The 25,299-nt window shown below is 41.7% G+C and overlaps 1 protein-coding gene across 3 annotated transcripts in view; it reads right to left on the bottom strand.

Moving 5' to 3' along the window:
• Window positions 1–1,015: 1,015 nt before the first annotated feature.
• LOC132606031 (uncharacterized) overlaps window positions 1,016–25,299 on the bottom strand; it is a 38,156-nt gene continuing 13,872 nt past the window's right edge. The window contains exon 3 of one of the 3 annotated variants that reach the window (XM_060319325.1): window positions 1,016–2,025. In XM_060319325.1, coding sequence (XP_060175308.1) covers window positions 1,463–2,025 — 563 coding nt within the window. In that variant the 3' untranslated portion in view covers window positions 1,016–1,462. Of the gene's footprint in view, window positions 2,026–6,699; window positions 7,243–25,299 lie in introns of those variants that run through there. The other 2 variants (XR_009569579.1, XR_009569578.1) reach the window with 2 other exon arrangements.

The following is a 25,299-nucleotide window of genomic DNA, read 5'->3' as shown; positions in this document are numbered from 1 at the left end:
GTGGGCTGTGACTCTCATGGTCAGATATGCCCTTTTGTCTTTGTCATGACCCTTTTGGTCGTATGTGTCTTTGTGCTCATTCATTGTGACCCTTTTGGTCTGATATGTCTTTGTCGTTCATTCTTTGTATGATCGTTTTGGTCGAATATGTCTTTTCTCGTTCATTTGTTTTGTTGACCCTTTGGTCGAATACTTCTTTGCCATTCATTTGTTTTTGTTGACCCTTTTGGCCAAATATGTCTTTTCCCTTTGCTTCATTCTGACCCTTTTGGTCATTTGACGTCTGGTTGAGTTTGCTTCTTGTCTTTGCTGCGGGTAAGCTGGTTGATGACGTGCCTACTGTCCTGTTTTAAAACCTGCATCCAAAAAAAATTGTGAGTCTCCTAAGAAGCCGATTAGCATCGTCGTTATCTCGTCTTGTGCCTTCTCTTGATCCTCTTGGACTCAGTATTTCGAGAGATGATTTTAGAGCGTGCTTGTGTTAATTGGTTTTTGAAAATCTGAAGTAAAATTTATAAAATGCGTGTTGTTTTCTTCAAAAAATCTTTATTTTATTTTGTGTGACATGACATGTGTTTTTTGAACAAGATCTTCCGATCTTCCAGGAGATGTTGTTGCTAAGTCCCTGAGCTAATAGAATTTTTGAGATCCTTCTAAAAAATTCTGCCCCAGTCTGAAGTCTTGCGCTGACTAACTCTTGCATTGTCTCATCGCGTATGAATTTTTTAGGCTTTCCTAAAAAAATTTGCCTCAGTGTACGGCTTTGCTTTGCCATCTCCCTTGTTGGCTGTTTCTGATAGGAATTTTTGAGGTTTTCTCAAAACTCTTGCCCCAGTGTAGGGTTGATATTGGATGACTTTTGCACCGCTCTTACATCCTGATCTTACTGATTCCCCTGTCTTAGTGTCTCTGAGATTTCCTAAGGGTTCCATGGATTTTTCTTTATGACGACCGAGCTGGAAAGCGCCTACGTATCTCATTGCAGCGGGAATTTAGGTCGAACGTAGTTCAAAAATTAAAGTAATTAGATTTTTGGTTTTCACTAGTAATGCGACCGGGTCCAATATGGACTGCCTACGTATCCCGATATGGACTGCCTACGTATCCCAATATGGGGAAGTTAGGTCATTGCGTAGTTCATTAAATAGATGGTTTGTTTTCCTATTCTATTACGAAATGCGATTGCAAGGAAATATCAATGCCTTTTGCAAGCAAATAGAACCTAAACATAATATCTCTTGAGCACGTTTGTGTTGATAGCTTTAGGCCGTTCTTGTCCGATCATCTCGGCTAGGACCACGGCTCCTCCTGATAGTACTTTTCTGACCATGTATGGTCCTTTCCAATTTGGCGTGAGTTTTCCTTTGTATTCTTCTTGGTGGGGGGCGATTCGCTTGAGTACGAGTTGCCCAATATGGAAGAGTCGGGCTCAAACCTGCTTGTTCAAGGCTCGAAACATCCTTTATCTGTACAGCTGTCCATGGCATACTGCCACCATTCTCTTTTCATCTATCATGGCCAGTTGCTCATAGCAATTTCTGACCCATTTTGCATTATTTAGCTCTGCCTCTTGGATGATCCTGAGTGAAGGAATTTCCACCTCTGCGTGTATGACCGCTTCTGTACTGTAGACAAGGAGGTATGGGGTTGCCTCGGTGGATGTTCGGGTTTTTGTTCTGTACCCCAACAGAGCATAAGGCAACTGCTCGTGCCAATTCTTGTAGTTATCGATCATCTTTCGCAAGATTCTTTTGATGTTCTTGTTGGCAGACTCCACGACTCTATTCATATGTGGCCGGTAGGTGGTAGAGTTCGTATGAGTTGTCTTGAATTGTTCACAGATGTCTTTCATCAGATTTGCTTCATTGTCTGTTATGATGGACCCGGGCATGCCGAAGTGGCGTATGAGATTGTTCTTGATGAAGTCAGCCACGACTTTCTTGGTAACTGATTTGTGAGAAGTTGCTTCCACCCATTTAGTGAAGTAGTCTGTCATGACCCAACCCACAATGACTGGATCACAATCTGCACTCAAAAGAATGCAGCAAGGAAGTATTAGTACAAACACTATGTATCGGTAGATATCATAGGCTGACTAAGATTAGTATCATGCATGAATCATAAAATCAATAAAATAAACAGACCAGTCAACAACACATAATCAAGTAACCCAACAACACGTCAACCAAGGATATTAACAATCAAGTCACCCAATGATATCAAGAATCAGATTAATGGAAGCAAACAATAGAAATAATTCTACCAACAACAACCAAATACACACTGTACACACATGCTAACTGATGTCATTGCTCAGTAGTCATGACCTGCAGGGGACCCATGGTATCCAGGTACCACTCGTTTTGGATTCACTCCTCGGACTCGAGCTCAAAACTAGGCCACATCCTCACCCCCGGTCAAATGTTCCTGTTCATATCTAGGTCTCATCCTTACCCCCGGTTAAATAAGCCTATTCATATATATTCATATTTATTGTCACATCGCTTTCAATAATCGATCCATCATTTTGTACCTCAATTTCACCAAGCAGATCATATTAACTTCTCACCACAACATCATCAACTTGTAGGTCCCAACATATCAAATAGTGGCACTAAGCCCACATAACCACTCAATCAATAGCAAATAGGAAATTCAACCACACACATTATGCTTAAAGACTAGACATGCTTTCTCCTATCAATTTCACAACACATACAATCAACTAATTAAAGTCTAACTCAAGTAGACCGTAACCCACCTTAACTGTAGAGCTGGAACAATGCAGATTACTCCGCTATATCCTTTCCCTTCCTTAATGCCTCGGAACGCTCAAAGTCTAGTAAATTGAGATGATAAATAAGTCACAATCACTCGTCACAAAATCAATTCAATGAACATCCTTCCACCTTACCCCTTTCTAACGGGTGAATGATTACTAGGTGTAAAACAATCTAAAATTGGCCTTACAACCACGAACTATCAATTTGCAAGGCTATTTAATCAAATTACCACTTACAAACAATTTTCTATGGTCAAGCTACCATTTTTATAAAACCCTAAGTCTCAATTCACTTAGTTCATGTCTCTAATGGTTCAATTTTTGATTAAAAAGTGATAACCCAGCCAATTAGATGATAAACACAAAATAACAATCATAACTCACCAACTATTGAAAGTCTATTAAGTTCTAGGGTTACTATTCCCAATTCAAATTGTAGACCCATAAAGGGATGATAATCATAGAGATGAAAGCGTAATGATGGAAGGAATGGTTGAGACTTGCCTCTCAAGGATATTCTTGCCCTAACTTGTAATTTCACCCTAGGTGTTTGTTGGGAACTGTTTTGGAGTTTTATGAATAAAGAATTCGAAACTAAGTGTTTTAAAATCGAGATTCTGTCCCCGTCGACCGCTACGGCGGTCCACCCGTCGCTGCAGCGGTCCGCTGTAGCGATCCAGTGCCCGCTATAGCGGACACCCCATTTTCCCGAACGACCGCGACGGCGAGAGGGCCGCCGCTACAGCGGCCCCGCCACACTGGTACTTCTTCCACTGCAGCGGTGCCACTAAACCAGTATGATCGCTAATTTCATAGTTTTTCAACTCTACCAACCACCAATTCATCCGAGGCCTCACAAACATAAGCAAAACATGCCCATAGATATATAAACACCATACGGACTCACCCGTGGCCTCGGAATTCCTAACGGAGTTCTAATCTCCTACGTCACCCCCTAATGGACTAAACACAAATCAACAATAATCACACACAAACCAAGTTTTCAGTTCTTAGAATTATACAATCGAGTTTCTATTAGCTCGTTCTACCCTTGGGAAGGTCATATATGGTAGGGTGATCCTATATTCTTCATAACAACCGGGAGGGTCGTTACATAGTCGATGACGACTAGAATGAATCGATGTCCATTGGATACTGATGGTTCGATGGGTCCGATGACGTCCATCCCCCATGCCACAAATGGCCAAGGGGAACTCATTGCATGTAGTTATGTCGGAGGAACCTTGATTAAGTCTCAGTGTATCTGACATTGATGGAATTTTTTTACATATTTACAGAAGTCATGCTCCATGGTCATCCAGTAGTATCCCGTTCTCAAGATCTTCTTTGCCAGGAAAAATCCATTCATGTGAGGTCAGCTTGCCCCCGCGTATACCTCTTTCAGAAATTTTGTAGACTCTTTGGCATCCACACATCTGAGTAACCCAAGGTCGGGTGTTCTTTTATACACCACTTTTTTGTTTATGAAGAATCCATTGGCTAGTCTTCTGATGGTTTTCTTTTGATTTGCTGAGCTTTCTGGAGGATACTCTCTTTTATGCAGGTATGCCTTGATATCGGCATACCATGGCTTGCCATTTGGCTCAGCCTCGACGTGTGTGAAATGAGCTTATTCTTCCTTCAGAGTGATCTCTAGGGGATCAATGTGTGTACTCTCGAGGTGCTGAATCATGGAGGCTACTGTAGCCAAAGCATCAGCAAACTCGTTCTGAGCCCTCGGAGTATGCCTGAAGTCGATGCTTTTAAATCTCCGCACAATCTCTGTATCAAATTTACGTATGGCAGTATTTTATCATTCTTGGTTGCCCAATTTCCCTTCACTTGATTTATGAGCAAGTCGAAATCCCAGATTACTAGCAACTCTTGTATGTTCATGTCCAATGCCATCCTGAGGCCGAGAATACATGCTTCATATTCAACCATGTTGTTGGTAAATCAAAAGTTGAGCTTTGCGGCCATTGGATAGTGTTGTCCTATTTCTGATATCAATACTGTTCCGATGCTGGAACCTTTGTAGTTAACCGCTCCATTGAAGAACAATCTCCATCCTGAGTACGGCTCGGCCATCTCTTCTTCCATAGCCATTACTTCCTTGTCTGGGAAGAAAGTCCGTAATGATTCGAGTTCATCATCGACAGGACTTTCCGCCAGCAAGTCATCTAGGGCTTCACTTTTATTGCCCTTTATGCTACGTACACAATATCGAATTCACTTAGTAGGATCTTCCATTTAGCCAACTTTCCTACGGGCATCGGTTGGCAAAAGATATATCATAAAGGATCCATTCTGGAGATGAGCTGAGTCGTAAACACTTAAAAGTAATGCCTTAGCTTTTGGGTGATCCATGTTAGGGCGCAATATGTTTTCTCTACGATTGTGTATTTTGACTCACAGGGCGTGATTTCTTACTCAGATAGTAGATGTCATGTTCCTTTTTGCCCTCCTCGTTATGTTGGGCGAGTATGCACCCAAAAGCATTTTCTGATACTGATAGGTACAGTTGTAGTAGACTCTCTGGCCTGGGTGGCACTAGGACGGGGGGATTGGAAAGATATTTCTTAATCTTGTCGAACGCCTCTTAGCATTCTTCCGTCCATTTTGTGGGAGAGTCCTTCTTGAGAAATTTAAAGATTGGTTCCACAATCACAGTTGACTGGGCTATGAATCATCCGATGTAATTCATTCTTCCCAAGAAACTTATGACTTCTTTCTTGGTTTTGGGAGGCGGTAGTTCCGGAATTGCCTTGATTTTTGTGGGGTCTAACTCAATGCCTCTTCGACTAACTATGAAACCTAATTGTTTACCCGCGGGGACTCCAAACGCGCACTTCGCCAAGTTTAACTTCAGGCTGAACTTGCGAAGCCTCTCAAAGAACTTACCCAGGTGCGCGGTGTGCTCTGAGGTTTCCTTTGACTTTATGATAACATCATCCACATAGACTTCGATCTCTTGATGAATCATGTTTGAAACAGGGTAGTCATGGCTCTAATATATATGATGTCAGCATTCTTAAGGCCGAACGACATTCCCCGGTGATGGTAGACTCCCCAAGGGGTGATGAAGGCTGTCTTCTCAGCGTCTTCTTTGCTCGTAAGTATCTGATGGTACCCAGCGAAACAATCCACAAAAGATTGGAACTCATGTTTAGCGCAGTTATCTATAAGAATGTGGATGTTTGAAAGGGGAAAGTTATCTTTTGGACTGGCCCGGTTGAGATCTCCGTAGTCTACACAAATTCGGATTTGTCCGTCCTTTTTGGGTACTGGCACTATGTTGGCCAACCAAGTGGGGTGGGACGTCACCTCTACTATCCCGGATTCGATCTGTTTATTCACTTCGTCCTTAATCCTAATACTCATGTCCAGGTCTTTTTCTTGACTGGCATGAGGCCTCTTTTTATGGGCAATATGTGGGCCACTATTTTAGTGCTCAATCCTGGCATATCAACGTATGACCAGGTGAAGACGTCCACATATTCCTTTAACAGAGCTACGAGCTTTTCTTTCCGTGATGCTTCTAAGTGAGCACTGATTCGTGTTTCTTTGACATTTTCTTCGTTACCGAGATTGATCACCTCGGCTTCGTCCCTGTTTGACTTTTTCTTATCTTTTAATTCTTCCAGCTCTTCTACCAAGCCATCTGGTATCATCATTCTCGTCGTACTCCTCGTACGCTTGTTCGTTATCCTCCTCGTTCGCTTCACGACATGTCATGACATTCTCGGTTGTTTTCTTACTGTTTTTATTGAAAAGGTGAGGCAAAGTAAAGTTAGGTTTTATTATTTTTCATTATGCATGGTTATAGGGAAAGTTTTTGTTGCATCTTGGAAATTTCGAGTTGTTTGAATTATGAGTAGACTAACGCAAGCCTAAAGTGAACAGAAAGCCCTTATAAGGTTAAGGAGGGTATTTGATAACTTTAAGTGCGTATCTTAAGATTTAGGAGCCATATGGATCGGTGGAAGCAAGTTCGTCGAAGAAAGTGACAATTTGAGTTATGCTTTGGGAAGATTCCGCATTGATCTAGTTACACATTGTTTAGTAATGCCTTGAGGGGGAGATATTGTCACACCCCGACTTTACTAGGGTGTGATGGGCACCCGACCCCATATCTGGAGCCGAGCGAACCCGCTGACTCTTATTACATAGATAAACTCTTGTATCAATTAAGAAATAAATACATAGTAAGCTCTCCATTTGTTTTTCATAAGTAATGACTATTAGCATATGGGGCCCGCGACATGAAACGTAATAACATTTTGACTGGTGAAGTCGTCTACCAAGCTGACACTCTATACTCATGACTCTGTCTGCAAAGTCTCTAACGTCAAACAAACATCATGGCTCAGATACTCTGACTCGGCAGCACTCCAGGATGAGTGGAGCCTACCAACCCCGCTAGAACATCTTTTATGATCGTTTCTGCTCATCTGGTGTACCTGCGTGGCATGAAACGCAGCCCCCGAAGAAGAGGGGTCAGTACGAGCATTGTACTGAGTATGTAAGGCATGAATAGTAACATAAGATCATGGTAGAAGACATAGAGAATAGTATATAGTAAGAACATAACTTGTACCTCTGTTCGCCTCTTAAGGCAGATATCATGTAAGCTAACTTTACCTCTAGAAATAACATATAGAAATCTCAAGTAAACTGCCGACCGTGTGGGTTCGGTGTGATGCTGCCCGACCATATCCGTACGGTGTAATGTTGCCCGACCATATAGGTACGGTGTAACTCTATCTGAGCATATCATGGGGTAAAGGAATAATCTGTACATCGGAATGCCCCTTAGGGCGGATGCCATGCATGCTAACTTTTAAAAAAAAACAAGTAAATATTTGTAAGTAAACTGCCCGACCATATAGGTGCGGTGTAATGCTGCCCGTCCCAATAGGAACGGTGTATAGACTGCCCGTCCATGTAGGAACGGTGTGTGAGCCCGCGTCCAGGCCTCCCGCGTCCGGGGTATAAGCTGCCCACTATAGTGGTGTGTATATCTGCTCGGCCGCCCGTTGGACGGCACGGTGTCATAAAATAAATCATACATAAGTATAAAGCATGCATGAGAGCCCAAGGAAAGTCATGTGTCTATCGGAGTGACGTAAGGTCGGTAACCTCCGATTGTATTATGGAATCATCTTGGTCGTCATGTCTCGCCTTGAAGGAACAATTATAAGGCGAGACTATCAATGAAGAATATCATCACGGGGAAACATGAAACAGGATCATAACATTTTATTTCATATACTTTGAAACCTTCAAGATAGTCATTATCCAAAAATAGCTCAACATTTTATATCGTCGTAGTCATGGTAAGAACATATCCTTGACATATTCGTCATAGACACTTTATCATGTCTGGCATCATTATTCGTCCTAGTATCGTAGTCGTTGTTTTAGTTATAAAGACTTTCAAGATCGTAAAACTTAGATTTTGGAGAAAAATGTATATTTTGGAAAACATTTATAACTTCTGGAAAGGAAATCATGTTTTGAATTCATAACTTCTAGCCTTTGAGAATAAGGACGTTATGGGGAACATATGAGGACTCAGAACATATTTCGGGTCAATCGGAATTAGTATACAGAAGTTAGGAGCGTTTGAAGTTCAGAACCTTTTATGAACATTTCACAAGTCATTTTTGGAAAATCATTCTTATCATAATCATCATAGAACAGTCTCAATCTTGACCTCATCATTGTCATCATAGAAGTATCCTCGTTAGCATAGTTAGAGTACTTGTCATTCTGTGGACGAAATAAGGATCAAAAGTTTTCTTTGGGTTCTGCTTCAAAACAGGCCAAACGGAGCAATAGGGAAAATCCGGAGACAATGGGCCCACCTCGGGTCAAATGAGGCGGCGTACCAAATTTACATATGTGACATGTCATGGCGTTACTTGTAAGGGTTTTAGGGTAGTCGGATCCTATTTACGCGAGTTCTAGAGGTTTAGGAAATTCTTCCAACATTTTGCACACTTTTTAGCTCAATTCTACTGATTGAAAAAGGGGAAACTTTGGGTGCGGATTCCGGAGGGCAGAGTAATTCCCGAGGCTCACATTCAACATATTCCGTCTAAGACATGCCATAGAAAGAAGGGTGAAGCCTTACATACCTTTTCTGCTTCTTATGCGAATCCAAATTCACGTTCCAAATCCGCCAAAATCTACAAATTGGTCATGTTTACCAAAACTTGATTAGAGCCTTTAGAAGTGGGTTCTTTAAAGTAACACTTTGTCTGCCGAAATTTCGGCAGCATTTCCCCTGTAAATACACCGTCTCCAAGACTCCAACTTAGCCAATTTAATCAGCAACAATCCGGGAATTCAACCCGGCCAAACTATCAACAACAATTCCAACAATCATAATAACAATTTCAATTAACATACTACTTCCTTCAAGACTTTCCAACTCCAACAATTAACAACACATTTCTCTTATTTTAGATTCACAATTCATCAACAATAACAACAATCTTGCCAACGATAACAACAAGCCATTTATATTCATTTCAACTCAATTCAATTCACATGATATTCCAACAACTCAATTAACATACTACTTTGCCCGAAGCCTTCAACTTCAATGAAACAACAACGACATATTTCCTTCCTTCAAATTCAACCACAACAACCCGACTTTCGATCCTCCAAACCATTAAATAAATTCAATCCATTTTTCTACACATACACTATTCCATTCGGCCATACACACACATGTATATTTTTCATGAGTTTTTCATCATTTTCTTTACATTACAACAACAACCAACACATTTAACAATGTTATTCATGCAAATATAAGGAATCACACTAATGTCATACTAAATTCTTCAATAATGCACAACGATTTCAAATTCACTTCAAGCCATCAAACCTTCATTTTTTTCAACATGAAATCCAGAACACAACAATCAAACTACTAAATAAATTTGATTCATTCTTCCTACGCTAACCACCCATACTCACGGCTACACCCCAACATACAAGGTTTCATGAGTTTCATTTATTTTACTATATTACAACATGATCAAGCATCCATAACTCATGCAAGAAAGGAAGTTGAACCTTACCTTCTTCACTTGTCCTTCAACTTTCCACTTGACTTATGGTTATGAATTTGTGCAAATAAATGATGCTCTTGTTCCAACAACCCTTCCATGTTGTAGAGAGCCTCCAAATGAGCTAGAATATTAGGAGGAAATAATTTTTCCTTATCAATTTTCCATGGCTAGATTTTTCTAGCCATGGCCGAACCCTCCTCCTTTCTCTTTTTTTCTTTCTTTCTTGCTATCTTTCTCTCCTTGCTAGAATATGACCACCCTTCTCTTATATATATTTTGCATGCATGTGAGGGGCACATGCCCCCTCTCTAGATTTTTCTTTTCTTTTTCTCCTTTCTTTTATTTTCTAGAATTTTCCAAATTTTCCATGGCAAAGATGACTTATTATTATTATTATTATTATCATCATCTTTATTTCATTTTTCTAGAAATTTCTTGAAATAGCAAAGAAGACTTAATAGTCTTCCTATGTACACTTTAGCCCTCATAAAAAAAAAATGTGAGCATACACCTACACATGCTATATTTTCGGCCAACATGGCCATTCCATGAATTTTCTAGAACATTATAAATTCCCATTTTACCCTTAGCCTTTCCGCAAAATTACCATGATGCCATTTGCAAATTTCCCCTTTTTTTTTTTTTTTTTCCGTAGTCTTTCTCAACTATTCCATAATATGCACAACCAACCTTCGTTTAGAATAACCCTGAAAATTATCCACTTCCTTAACTTCCCACGACTACTTTGAACCATCAGAACGTTCAAAATGCGGGCTATAACAGCTATAGGGCCCCTTAGATGGTTAACGAAGTGTTACGCAAGTGCCAAGAAGGTTCCATAAGGATTGGAAGCTAAACGAATCGAAGGAAGCAACTTATCGGAAAGGGGCAGTTTGACGGAGTGTTTGACAGACCGTAGGGGGTTTGACGGCCCGTCAAATGGTGGAGCCACCACCATGAAACAGTCACAGAGAGGCCTATTTGGGTGGGCTATTTGACGGTACATTTGATGGACCGCAGGACGTTTGACGGTCCGTCAAAGTGGACGTCAAAATAGCCGATGGGATTTTAAGTGACGCTTTATATATTTCGTTTTACCTCATTTGGGTTCATTATTTCCCCAATTCAGACCCTAGATCTCTCCAAAATCCTCTCTCCAAGTCTATAAACTAATCTATGCTAAATCCAAAAGAATCAAGAGATTCAAGTTTTAGGAAGCTTACTAGGGTTTGTGAAGCTCAAGTTTTCCTTCGGTGTTGATGTTGGAGACTTCACTCTAGTGGATTAAGTTGATCCAAGGCTTGTTCTTGTGTGATTAAGGTAAGTTTTTACATCTCTTGTATATAGTTAGGGTTGTTTGATTGTTGTACCATTTGATTGAAGGAAGAAAAATTAAAAGAGAGTTCAAGTATGAACTTGAGGATATTATGAGCTATAAATTAACTTGAATTATAATTCTTGGCATGTTATGAGTATAATCTTGTTGTGGGTGCTAACAATGATGTTGGGGAAGTGTTGTATATAAGTGTATATGGGATTGTGTTGAAATTATTGTTATGAGTGATTATGAAAAGGGATTTTGGGAGATTGACTGGAACCTAACTTGAATGAAGTCTCTTAATTGTGGTATTGTTGATAATGTCGTTGTTGATTGGGGTTGTTTTGGAATTTGGTAGAAGTAGATGAAATAGGGGAAATGCAGCCCAAAATTTTGCTAGCTCACGAATTATACAAGTTTGAACTTAAGAGTGTCCTCGAGACATAACCTCGGTATGAACCCTCTTGAATGTAGATTTCGAACTTTGGAGGAGGACGTTAAGTAGTTAAGAAGACAGAAAGTTATGTAAGGCTAACCTTTCTTTCTTAAGGCATTATTCCACTATTGTGTACCTACACGTGAAATTCCTAATGTTTTCCATGATGACTTCATTCCTAAAAGGGATAAAGATCATAGTTTTTGATATTCTCATGATATCATTGATCCCATTCTAATGATATTTGATCCTCTAAGGAAAGTTATAGTGATGATGATGATGATGTTGCGTTTACTTATGTAATCCTATATGTATATATAAAGCTATGTTGTGACACCGAGCCTATATGGCCGAGTATGATATCTATTACGCACACCACTGATCAGTTGGGTACGGATAACACCGAGCCTCGATATGGCTGGGTATAGATGACACTGAACCTATATGGTCGGGTATGGTATTACTATATGTATATGTATATGTATGGAAGGTCTTCTTCAGAGAAAGGGTAAGTAATTGTGATGTAACCTCTCAAAAGGTATAAATGGCTCTTCTATCTTATGTTATCCTTCATGTTTTTATCATGTTATTACTTATGCCTTACATACTCAGTACATTGTTCGTACTGACGTCCTTTTGTCTGTGGACGCTGCGTTCATGCCCGCAGGTGGACAAGGAGACTGACTCAACCCTTAGGTTGCTTTATCGTAGATTGTTTAGAGGAGCTCCATTTGATTCGGAGCTGCAGCCATTGATACTATTCTTTTGTGTATTTATATGGGCATGGCGGGGCCCACTCCCGTCTTTATGGTGTCACATACTCATTGTAGAGGCTCGTAGACAGTTGTGTATATCTAGATGTCTCTCAGCCTTGTCGGCTCATATTTTTGTATATCATTTTGATAGCCTTGTTGGCTTGTGTATATAGATGTATATGGGCATAGTTAATGATGTTGGTATAAAAGTACCCCTAGTCCGATGGAATTTGAATTATCAATGCATAGAAATTACGCGTTAGCCATGTGACTCACCTAGATATGATTGTGAAAGTATGATGAGAGGTGCTCGGTAGATTAGCTCTAGGTGCCCGTCATGGCCCTCCGATTGGGTCATGACAAAAGTGGTATCTGAGCAGTTCGTCCTAGGGTGTGTCTACGCGCCGTGTCCAGTAGAGTTTTTTTTATGGGTGTGTTACATGCCACGCTTATAAACAGGAGGCTGCAGATATTCAGGAATGAATGACCTTCTTTTCCTCATAGATTGTGCGATAGAGCCACGATATAAGAATTTCTCTTTTTCTTAACCGTGTGTTATGTTTGCAGCGATGCCTGTAAAGAGAAAAACTACAACAACCCAAAAGGGGAAGACAGTGGCAGGTAGGAGAACCGAGCGGGTACAACAGACAGATATGGAGGAGGGTGAGTCCCAGAATGAGGTTCCATCTCGGTCTTCTCACTCACTGCCTATTTCAGAGGAGCATGAGGAAGCCTTAGCCCCAGCTCTGACACCCCGAGTTCCTCCACCAGATGCCTTAGGCCAAGAAGTGAAATAGGCTATCCATTTACTGACTCAGTTAGTTACCGCTCAGGCCCAGCGGCAAGTTACCGGTCATGGTGATAGAGCAGTCAGGTCCAGAGCCCGTGATTTTATTAGTTTGAACACTCCCGAATTTTTCGATTCAAAACTGGATGAGGACCCTCAAAGCTTTATTGATGGAATGTTGAGGACATTGCAGTTAATGCATGCTTCAAATGTTGAGTCAGTAGAGTTAGCCTCCTATAGATTACGAGATGTTGCGGTTCATTAGTATATGGTTTGGATGTCTTCTAGAGGATTCAATGCACCTCCATCGGTATGGTAGGAGTTTGTAGATACTTTCCTCTAGCACTACTTGCCACCCGAGGTTCGATAGGCTAGAGTTGACAGGTTCCTGAATCTTAGGCAAGGAAGTATGAGTGCCCTAGAGTATAGCCTCTGCTGCAATTCTTTGGCTAGGTATGCTCCGGCCATGGTAGCGGATATGGGAGATCGTGTTCATCGATTTATAAGTGGCTTATGACCACACTTGATGGATAAGTGCTTGACTGCCACACTTCAGGACGATATAGACATTTCTTGCATTCAGGCCCATGCCCAGAATTTTGAGAAACGGCAACAATAACAAAGATGTGAGCGTGAGCTTGATAGGGGTTATAGTAAGAGGGCTAGATGTTCGGATCCGACTAGTGAGTTCAGAGGAGGGCAAAGGCAGCGGTATTCTTGGCATTCAGGCCATTCCATGACTAATGCGCCTCCACGATTTGCGGGCCAGAGATTTAGCAGGCCTATTCACTCCAGACCGGGTCAAAGTTTTAGAGCTTCGAGTTCTCAGTATAGGGGTGACTCGGGATAGAAACGACCACCTCTACCACGATGTCTCAGTGCGGGAAACTACATTGGGGTCAGTGCCGATTAGGTTTAGATGCTTGCTATGCCTGCAGTCAGCCAAGCCATATGATGCACGACTGTCCCTCAGGAGGTAGTAGAGGTACGGTTCAGTCCACAGGGTCAGCAACTGGGTCTTCATCATTTATACGCCCTCCGGGGCAAGGCTCGCCGACACCAGTTAGTATGCTAGAGGTAGAGGGGGAGCGCCCAGTTCCAGTGATCCTCAGCACTATATTTATGCAATGGCGGGGTGACAGGATCTAGAGTCCTCCCCTGATGTTGTCACAGGTATATTATCGGTATTTTCTCATGATGTATATGCATTGATTGATCCAGGCTCTATATTGTCATATGTTACTCCTTATATTGCTGATCGATTTAGGGTGAAACCTGAGACAATTAAACTTTTTCATGTATGTCCACCCATTGGTGCTCCGGTGATAGCTAGCCTGGTATATAAAAATTGTGTGGTGGTGATTTGTGTCCATCATACTATGGCTGACCTACCTGCGTTGAAAATGGTATATTTTGATGTCATTATGGGTATGGATTGGTTGGCTTCTTGCTATGCCAGTGTTGATTGTAGAACCGAAATAGTTCGTTTTCAGTTTCCGGGAGAACCAATTCTAGAATGGAATGGAAATACAGGGTCTCCGAGGGGTAGGTTTATTTCCTATCTCAAGGGAAGGAAAATTATTTCTAAAGGTTGTATTTACCATTTAGTTCGGGTTCAAGATATAGAAGCCAAAGCGCCGACTCTTCAGTCTGTCCCCATAGTGAATGAGTTTTCGGATGTATTCCCGGACGAGCTTCTAGGTCTTCCCCTAGAGCGAGAGATTTATTTTGCTATTGATGTGTTATCGGATACTAAACCCATATCTACTCCTCCTTATAGGATAGCTCCCGCAGAATTGAAAGAGTTGAAGGAAAAATTGAAGGACTTGCTTGAGAAGGGCTTTATTAGGCCTAGTTCATTGCCGTGGAGAGCACCTGTATTGTTTGTAAGGAATAAAGATAGCTCCTTGCGAATGTGTATTCATTACAGACAACTGAATAAGGTGACGATCAAGAATAAATACCCACTTCCAAGGATTGATGACTTATTTGACCGATTGTTGGGTGCCAAATGGTTCTCAAAGATAGATTTAAGATTCGGGTATCATCAGGTGAGAGTTATGGAGAAAGATATTCCTAAGACAGCCTTCACAACTAGATATGGTCATTTCGAGTTCCGGGTAATGTCGTTTGGGCTAACTAATGCACCGATAGTATTTATGGATTTTATTAACAATGTGTTCAGGCCTTTCCTATACTTGTTTGTTATTGTGTTCATCGACGATATCCTGGTATATTCTCAGTCCGAGGTAGAACATGTAGATCATTTATGTACCGTCCTTAAAGTCCTTCAGGCTCGGGAGCTATTTGTAAAATTTTCAAAGTGTGAGTTTTGGTTAAATGCTATAACCTTTATAGGGCATATTATTTCAGCTGATGGCATTCGGGTGGATACCCAGAAGATTGAAGCTGTGAAGACTTGGCCAAGGCCTACAACACCTATGGAAGTTCATAGTTTTCTAGGTTTGGCAGGTTATTATAGAAGATTTGTAGAAGGCTTTTCTTCTATCTCTGCACCGTTGACGAAGCTGACTCAAAAAGCAACTAAGTTTCAATGGACGGATGCTTGTGAATGCAGTTTTCAAGAGTTGAAGAATAGATTGACTTTGGCCCCAGTTCTGACACTTCTAGAAGGATCGGAAGGCTATGTTGTCCATTGTGATGCTTCAGGCATTAGGTTAGGATGTGTGTTGATGCAGCATGGTCAGATGATTGCTTATGCTTCAAGGCAATTGCGAAAACACGAGAAAAATTATCTGACCCATGATCTTGAGTTAGCTGCGGTGATTCATGCATTGAAGATGTGGAGACATTATTTGTATGGTATTCATGTTGATATTTATACGGGTCACAAGAGCATTTAGTGTATTTTCAAGCAGAAAGAGTTGAATTTACGGCAAAGTCGATGGTTGGAGCTATTAAAAGACTACGATGTTAGCATTCTATGTAATCCAAGGAAGGCGAACATCGTAGCTGATGCTCTTAGCGGTAGATCTATGGGTAGCTTATGTGATGTTCAGCCAGAGAAAAGGGAGTTAGCTCGTGAGCTCCAGCAGTTAGCTAGCCTAGGAGTTCGGGTAATGGACTCAGGCAATATGGGAGTTACCATTCAGATTTCAGCTGTCTCATCACTAGTAGTTGAAGTGAAAGAACCTCAGTATGAGGATCCCGTACTAGTTCATTATCGAAACACACTTCCTCAGAAGAAAAAGTCATCCTTTGATATTTCTGCAGATGGAGTTCTCCGATGTCGAGGTAGGTTGTGTGTTCTCGATGTTGCAGGATTACATCATCAGATTTTGGAAGAAGCCCATTGATCCCGTTATTTTGTTCATCCTGGAGCAACGAAAATGTATTATGATCTTAAATCCATATATTGGTGGAACGGAATGAAGAAAGGCATAGCGGAATTCGTGGCTTAATGTCCTAACTACCAGCAGGTGAATATTGAGCATCAAAAACCCGGCGGACTGTTGCAGGCTATGGACATTCCGACTTGGAAATGGGAAGTGATTAATATGGATTTCATCGCAGGCTTACCTCGTACTGAGCGTAAGTATGATTCTATATGGATAATTGTGGATAGACTTATGAAGTCAGCTCATTTCCTACCAATCAGAACTACATACGCAGCTGAAGATTATGCAAAGCTTTATGTCAAAGAAATAGTACGAATCCATGGTGTTCCAGTATCTATTATTTCTGATAGAGGGACACAGTTTACAGCTAACTTCTAGAAGTCCTTCTAAGAAGGTTTGGAAACTCAAGTGAGCCTTAGTACAACATTTTATCCACAGACTGATGGACAAGTTGAGTGTACCATCCAGACTCTGGAGGACATGTTACGGGCATGTGTGTTAGATTTTGGAGGTAGCTGGGATGATCATCTACCTCTTATTGAGTTTTCTTATAACAATAGTTATCATTCTAGCATCCAAATGGCCCCGTATGAGGATTTATGTGGGCGCAAGTGCAGATCACCAATTGGGTGGTTCGAAGTGGGAGAGACTAAACTAATAGGTCTAGACTTGATCCAGCAAGCCATAGAGAAGGTCAAGCTTATCCAGGATTGATTATTAACAGCTCAGAGTCGCAAGAAATCTTATGCAGATAATCGTCGACGAGACATAGAGTTTCAAGTGAATGACTGGGTATTCTTGAAGGTATCGCCGATGAAAGGCGTTATGAGATTTGGAAAAAAAGGAAAGCTTAGCCCTTGGTATATTGGGCCTTACAAGATTGTACTCAAGGTAAGCCAGGTGGCTTATGAGTTAGATCTACCTTCGAATTTAGAGTCAGTCCATTCGGTTTTTCATGTATCGATGCTTCGCAAGTGCGTTGGAGATCCTTCCAGAATTTTACCTGTAGATAATGTCCAAGTCACCGAGCAATTGTCCTATGAAGAAGTTCCCATTGCCATTCTAGATAGGAAAATTCGGAGACTCAGAACCAAAGATGTAGCTTCAGTTAAAGTTCTATGGAGAAACAATAATAGGGAAGAAATGACCTGGGAAGCTGAGGAAGATATGAAGTTCAGGTATCCACGTTTATTTCTACCCCCGGAGGAGACTCAAATAGAGGCGCCATTGTCCTCAGGTATGTAATGCTTTCATTCGATGATTTCTTGATCGTGTGTGGCCATTATTGTTCTTGTTATTGTAGCCCTATGAGGCGATATATTTTGGGTTGCTGTAATAGGATGATAGTGTCATATTATAGGGGAAACTCTAGCAAAAGTTTTGTAGAATCCCTAAGAGTCTAACATTCGAGGACGAATGTTCCCAAGGGGGGAGGAATGTTACATCTTGGAAATTTCAAGTCGTTTGAATTATGAGTAGACTAACGCAAGCCTAAAGTGAACAGAAATCCCTTATAAGGTTAAGGAGGGTATTTGATAACTTTAAGTGTGTACCTTAAGATTTAGGAGCCATATGAATCGGTGGAAGCAAGTTTGTCGAAAAAAGTGGAAATTTGAGTCATGCTTTGGGAAGATTCCTCATTGATCTAGTTACACCTTATTTAGTAATGCCTTAAGGGGGAGCTATAGGGCCCCTTAGATGGTTAACGAAGTGTTACGCAAGTGCCAAGAAGGTTCCATAAGGATTGGAAGCTAAACGAATCGAAGGAAGCAACTTATCGGAAAGGGGCAGTTTGACGGAGTGTTTGACAGAACGTAGGGGATTTGATGGCCTGTCAAATGGTGAAGCCACCATCATGAAACAATCACAGAGAGGCCTATTTGGGTGGGCTATTTGACGGTACATTTGATGGACCGCAGGACGTTTGACGGTCCGTCAAAGTGGACGTCAAAATAGGCGATGGGATTTTAAGTGACGCTTTATATATTTCGTTTTGCCACATTTGGGTTCATTATTTCCCCAATTCAGACCCTAGATCTCTCCAAAATCCTCTCTCCAAGTCTATAAACTAATCTATGCTAAATCCAAGAGAATCAAGAGATTCAAGTTCTAGGAAGCTTACTAGGGTTTGTGAAGCTCAAGTTTTCCTTCGGTGTTGATGTTGGAGACTTCATTCTAGTGGATTAAGTTGATCCAAGGCTTGTTCTTGTGTGATTAAGGTAAGTTTTTACATCTCTTGTATATAGTTAGGGTTGTTTGATTGTTGTACCATTTGATTGAAGGAAGAAAAATTAAAAGAGAGTTCAAGTATGAACTTGAGGATATTATGAGCTATAAATTAACTTGAATTATAATTCTTGGCATGTTATGAGTATAATCTTGTTGTGGGTGCTAACAATGATGTTGGGGAAGTGTTGTATATAAGTGTATATGGGGTTGTGTTGAAATTATTGTTATGAGTGATTATGAAAAGGGATTTTGGGAGATTGACTGGAACCTAACTTGAATGAAGTCTCTAAATTGTGGTATTGTTGATAATGTCATTGTTGATTAGGGGTTGTTTTGGATTTTGGTAGAAGTAGATGAAATAGGGGAAATGCTGCCCGAATTTTCGCTAGCTCACGAATTATACTAGTTTGAACTTAAGAGTGTCCTTCAGACCTAACCTCGGTATGAACCTTCTTGAATGTAGATTTCTCGGACTTTGGAGGAGAACGTTAAGTAGTTAAGAAGACATAAAGGTATGTAAGGCTAACCCTTCTTTCTTAAGGCTTGATTCCACTATTGTGTACCTACACGTGAAATTTCTAATGTCTTCCATGATGACTCCATTCGTAAAAGGGCTAAAGATCATCGTTCTTGATACTCTCATGATATCATTGATCCCATTCTAATGATAGTTGATCCTCTAAGGAAAGATATATTGATAATGATGATGATGTTGCTTTTACTTATGTAATCCTATATGTATATATAAAGCTATGTTGTGACACCGAGCCTATATGCCCGAGTATGATATCTATTGCATGCACACCACTGATCAGTTGGGTACAGATAACACCGAGCCTTGATATGACTGATTACATATGACACTGAACCTACATAGTCGGGTATGGTATTACTATATGTATATGTATATGTATATGTATATGTATATGTATATGTATGGAAGGTCTTCTTTAGAGAAAGGGTAAGTAAGTGTGATGTAACGTCTCAAGAGGTATAAATTGCTCTTCCATCTTATGTTATCCTTCATATTTTTATCATGTTACTACTTATGCCTTACATACTCAGTACATTATTCGTACTGACTTCCTTTTGTTTATGGACGCTGAGTTCATGCCCGCAGGTGGACAGGGAGACAGACTCGACCCTTAGGCTTCTTATTAGAGATTGTTTAGAGGAACTCCATTTGATTCGGTGCTGCAGCTGTTGGTACTGTTCTTTTGTGTATTTATATGGGCATGGCTGGGCCCTATCCCGTCTTTATGGTGCCACATACTCTTTGTAAAGGCTCTAGACAGTTGTGTATAGCTAGATGTCTCTCAGCCTTGTCGGCTCATAATTTTGTATATCATTTTGATAGCCTTGTCGGCTTATGTATATATATGTATGAGCCCGTTTGGATTGGCTTATAAGTTGCTGAAAACAACTTATAAGCTATTTTCAGCTTTTTTGAGTGTTTGGCTGGCTAACTTAAAGCCATTTTGTGCTTAAAATATGTAAAAAAAAAACAAAATTGGGCCCGTTTGGTTTAGCTTATCTAAAGCAGCTTATAAGCTGAAAACAGCTTATAAGCTGTTTTTTTTAGGCCCATCCAAACGGGCTCTATATGGGCATACTTAATGATGTTGGTATAAAAGTACCCCTAGTCCGAAGGAATTTGTGTTATCGATGCATAGAAATTACGAGTTTGCCATGTGGCTTACCTAGATATGATTGTGAAAGTATGATGAGAGGTGCTCGGTAGGTTAGCTCCGGGTGCCCGTCATGGCCCTCCGGTTGGGTCGTGACAGTTTTATTATTATTAGTAAAAGTAACATTTTTTTGTGCAAATCTAGGCTTTCATTCATTTGAAACTAATTGATTACAAACTTCAGTCCTGATCCAGAACAACATCAGACCATTTCCATTTTTTAACCTTACGAGACGATTCTTAAAAAAAAGGCGATCATTTGGGCCTCAGCCGATGTCGTCGTTTTAGCAAAAGGTTTTAAAAGAAGCCATCTCTCTACCGAGGAGCCAAGAGAGGGGTAGATGTCCAATTGTCCAAATGCTCTCCCGGCTTTAGGCTGCATATGGTAGGCATCTCTTGGCGTTGTTTGATGATTGCGCAGCATCCCTCCTCTCGAAATAGAAGCTCCAGGCCTTCATTAGCTTCTCTGCCTTCTTGCATCAGCATCCTTACGGGAAATGACTGGTACAACCCCAGAATTGGCTGAGGTAGATTTCCTCTTCTTGGTTCTCTCCGGATGGCTTTTGTGAGCTCATCTACGCTAGGAGTATACCCCAGACTGAAGGGTAGTTTTCCTTCGGGATTGGCACAGGTTTTATTAAGCCTCCTAAATCTTTTCCCAGGAATCTCCCCGTCTTAAAGCCATTCCTTAACATTGTGGAGGCAACCATTTTGTAGACTGTTGGCATCGGGTTGTCAATTTTCCCTTCAGAATGGGTTGCCCCGATATATTCCATCACATGAAAATCTGATCTGTTGGAGTTTCCTTCGATCACTGGTATGATGTTGCAAGGATACTTCTGCACATCTTGTTCAGCTGTGATTACAATCTCTTGGCCTTGCCATTCAAACTTCATGGCCTGGTGCAACGTTGATTGTATAACACCCGCAGAGTGTACCTACGACCCTCCCAAGAGCAGATTGTAATTGGCAGTGATGGACATGACTTGGAACTCAGTTGTGAAGGAAGCAAGTCTAATCTGGATGTTCAGATCTATCCCTCCCAAGAAATCACTTTGGGACCCATCAAATTCTCCAATGTTTATCCCGCTCTGGCGGATTTGGCCAATGTCATAGCCCAGTTGTGTTAATGTGGTTAGATGAGAAATGTTGAGTCCTGCACCATTATCTATGATCATCCTTCCTATCGCTTTGTCACGACACTCCAAAGTGATGTGGAGAGCTCTGCTGTGGGAGGTTCCTTCAACTAGCAACTCTTCTTTGGAGAAGAAAATTTTGTGTTCTCCAATGACTTGTGCTACTAACTCGACTAGATCCTCACTGCTTGTACCATTTGGCACGTGTGCATCATCTAACACTTTCATGAGAGCTTGCATGTGTGATGGCGAGCTAGCCAGTAGTGCTAACATCAATATTTGTGCTAGTGTTTTCTTCGGATGCTTAAAAATTGAATAATCCTTTGGCTGCATACCCCGCCAGAAATCTTCGGCTTTTCCTTCAGTTATTACCCTCTCCTAGGTTTTTTCCTTTTTCGCAGCATTTTGGGCCAATTATTCAAGGTTGTAACATCTTCCTGAGCGAGTCATGCCTTAGGCCATGGCCACTTGCGCAGTGACTGATTCTTTGGGATTGGGCACTATCGGTCGTGCAACTAGTGTTGGGACTAAGGTTCTGAACCTTGGTTTAGCCTTTGGAATTTCTGGTGCCGGGATCAGGACCTTGAAATTGGGACGATCCTAAAGAGTGAGGCAAGCCACTGTTTGATGGATGGACTTAACTGTTCTGGGGACCAATTCCCTGCAAACTTCCCATTCTTCATCCTTTTTAATCATGTGGACTCCGTTGTTCCCATGGTTGGGCAACGGGTTCGTGTTTACATTAAGAGCTGCGGTTTCCAAGATGATCCCTCCCCTGTCAATCAGATCTTGGATCTTATGTTTTAGATTTATGCAGTCTTCTGTGCTATGCCTATTACCCCCTGAATGATAGGCGCAAGTCTGATCGGCCCTAAAAAACCTATTCCCGGGCTGAGCCAATTTTGGAGGGATTTTCTGGATTAAGCCTGCTTCGTGTAACCTTTCAAAGAGTCGAGCCCTCGGCTCACGCAGTGTTGTAAATTCTCTTGCTGGCTTCCTCTAAGGTAATTGGTAGGGAGTGGAGTTGGGTGAGAAGATTGTGGTTCTTCCCGCCTTCTAAGGTTTGGGCTTGGTATATGGGATATGCTCGCCATGTCCTCTTTCTTTTTATGGAAGACTCCTACAGCGGCTTGTCCAGATGCCTTGTTAAAGATGGTGATGATTTTACCAGACTTCAGACTATCTTCTATGGCCTCTCCCATTTTGACTAATTCAGCGAAGAGCCTTCCGGCAATGTATAACATTCTGTCACAGAATTTTGGTTCTTGTGATCTATTGAATACGGAGACCAGTTCTCCATCACACATTAGTGGCTACACACGGGCTGCTTTGGCCCTCCACCGACTGGCGAACTCTCTGTAGTTCTCAGTTGGATTTTTTTTTTTTTACTTTTTCAAGATAGTATCGATCAGGCACTGTTTCGACGTTGAATCGAAATCTCTCCATGAAGCTTTCTGCCATGTCCTCCAAGTAAACCATTGGCACATGTCATGGGTCACGAACCATTCAGCGGCCTCGCCAGTTAAACTTCGACTGAATAGTCGATCAGAGGTTCGTTCTTTTTAATACCGACCAATTGGTCACAGTAGGACGGAAGATGTGCTTTGGGATTCCCTGTCCTGTCGAACATTTCGAACTTGGGGATCTTGAATCCTTCCGGTAAGTCCAAGTCTGGATGCATGCACAGATTATCGTATCTTAAGCCCGTGGACTTTCTGGTGGTCCTGTTGGACCTTTCCAATAGCTCCTCCATTTTCTTTTCCATATCCTTCTCACGTTTGTCATATTCAACCCTCCAGGCCTTCTCAATTTCCTTATAGTGGTCCAGTACTTTATGTGCTGGGGAAGATGTGTTTGGGACGTTGGGAGTGTAAAAAGACATTGTTTGGTGAGTGGGAGGGTTGAGTGGGATTGACGCGGTTTGCCCATTTGGCAGAGCTGAAACATGTGGTTGGTTTGCTGGATCGGTAAACACAGGCTGAGGGGTTTGATATGAGGGAAACGAATGAGAGGTTCCTAAAATTTAGGTGTATTTTGTTGGTGGCGGAGCATGGTATGAAATACCAACGTGATTCGAGTCAATTGGATTTGATGGAGGTGGGATGATTCCTGGTGGGTAGATGGGGAAGTGATCAGGCATTGGAGAGATCGGTGAAGGGAAGGGAGGGGGAGACCTTCTTTCTTCAGTTGAGGGGCCCTTGTCAGCATTGGCTGCCTCATTCCTAGCCACTTTTTCTTGGAGGGCTGTGATGGCAGTTAGTAATGTTGCGATCAGATCTTCCTGCGACGCACTTCCATTCGGTCTTGGGTATCTCTCTCGCAGAGAACGAGCTCATTTCTACCATTATCCGTGTACCAGTATTTTTTTTTTCCTTTATCTTCGTTCGATAAGAATGTTAATGCCGCCTTTGATCTCGTGAAGTATGCCAGCTTTCGGTGCTAAACTAACCGACCTCGTTTTATAAGACAAAAATCACTCAACGGTAGGCAAAAGTCAACTATCTGGTGCCAACATATAAAAAACAAAATATCACATATATCGTATTTGAAAACGCATGAAGCACATAAAGTCATGTATTAAAACCCGAATAACTAATTGATCCTTTGTTCTAAAGGTTCGGACGTTGGTCCAGTGGCCTTTAAGGTTGACTTTGGCAAATGCTTATTCTCTTATAACATAACGGGGGGAGGGGGGATTATAATTTGTATTATATAGGGTCCGAGTCTTATGTAGACTGCCTACGTATCCCTCCGGAGGAAATCAGGCCCTATCATAGTTCAGCTTACAAACGAGGATATGTATTTTCTTGAATATCCTTTGAGCTAAACCTAAACTAAGACATCCCTAGACGAGGCCCGATAAGGGCTTCCCACGTATCCCTTCATGGGGACATCAGGTCGGCATGGTTCCTTAAATATTTATGGGAGAGGGGGGGGGGGGGGGGGGGGGGGGAACTTTTTATGTGCAAAAGCAGGGGACACCAAATGGCTACCTAAAAATGTAGCGCTGCGAGTCGCTATCCTTACGAACTCGCTCTCTCATTTTTCCTTTCTTCTCAGTACTGAGGCAGGAGGATGACCAAAATCTCCCCTATCTTAATCAAATGCTCTATCTCGATCTTGAATGTATTGCATTCTTCAATGTCATGTCCTATAGCTCCAGTACGGTACCAGCAAAATTTGTTCCTGTTGGGCCCTATTGGCGCGGGCTCACGGATAGGTTCCGCGGGTCTGATTTTTCTTAAAGTAGCCAGAGTTTAGAAGATGCAGGCGTACGTCTCCTCAAAGACTGCGAAATCATATCGCCAGATCTGAGTTTCGGCGGTGGCTCCTTCTCCTAGGACGATAGGGTCGTGGACTAGTAGGGTATGTGGTCCCCATAAAGTTCCAATGATCTTATCATCAATTAAGCTAACAATCCTCCTGCTTAATCCCAAACATTCATTTAAGGTATGGCTGCCTGATTGAAGTGAAACGGGCATCTTTTGTAGGTGTAGACCAATTCGGGGACTGCCCGTTTGACTCGAGTGGTGCAAGGTATCCCTACAGCTTGCATTTTCTCAAATACATTCTTACAACTGACGGGTCGAGGAGCCACTCTGAACGGGGAAGGTCAGGCTTTGAAGGCTACCCTTCACTAGGCGGGCGGATGTGGGTCTACTCTTCTAAAATTTCCTGATGCCATGGTAGAGGTAGCTGGCACCGGCTCAGGTGAGAGTGCA

This window comes from Lycium barbarum, chromosome 8, assembly GCF_019175385.1.
Source record: "Lycium barbarum isolate Lr01 chromosome 8, ASM1917538v2, whole genome shotgun sequence".
Taxonomy (NCBI): domain Eukaryota; kingdom Viridiplantae; phylum Streptophyta; class Magnoliopsida; order Solanales; family Solanaceae; genus Lycium; species Lycium barbarum.
This window is presented reverse-complemented; position numbering and strand designations above follow the sequence as displayed.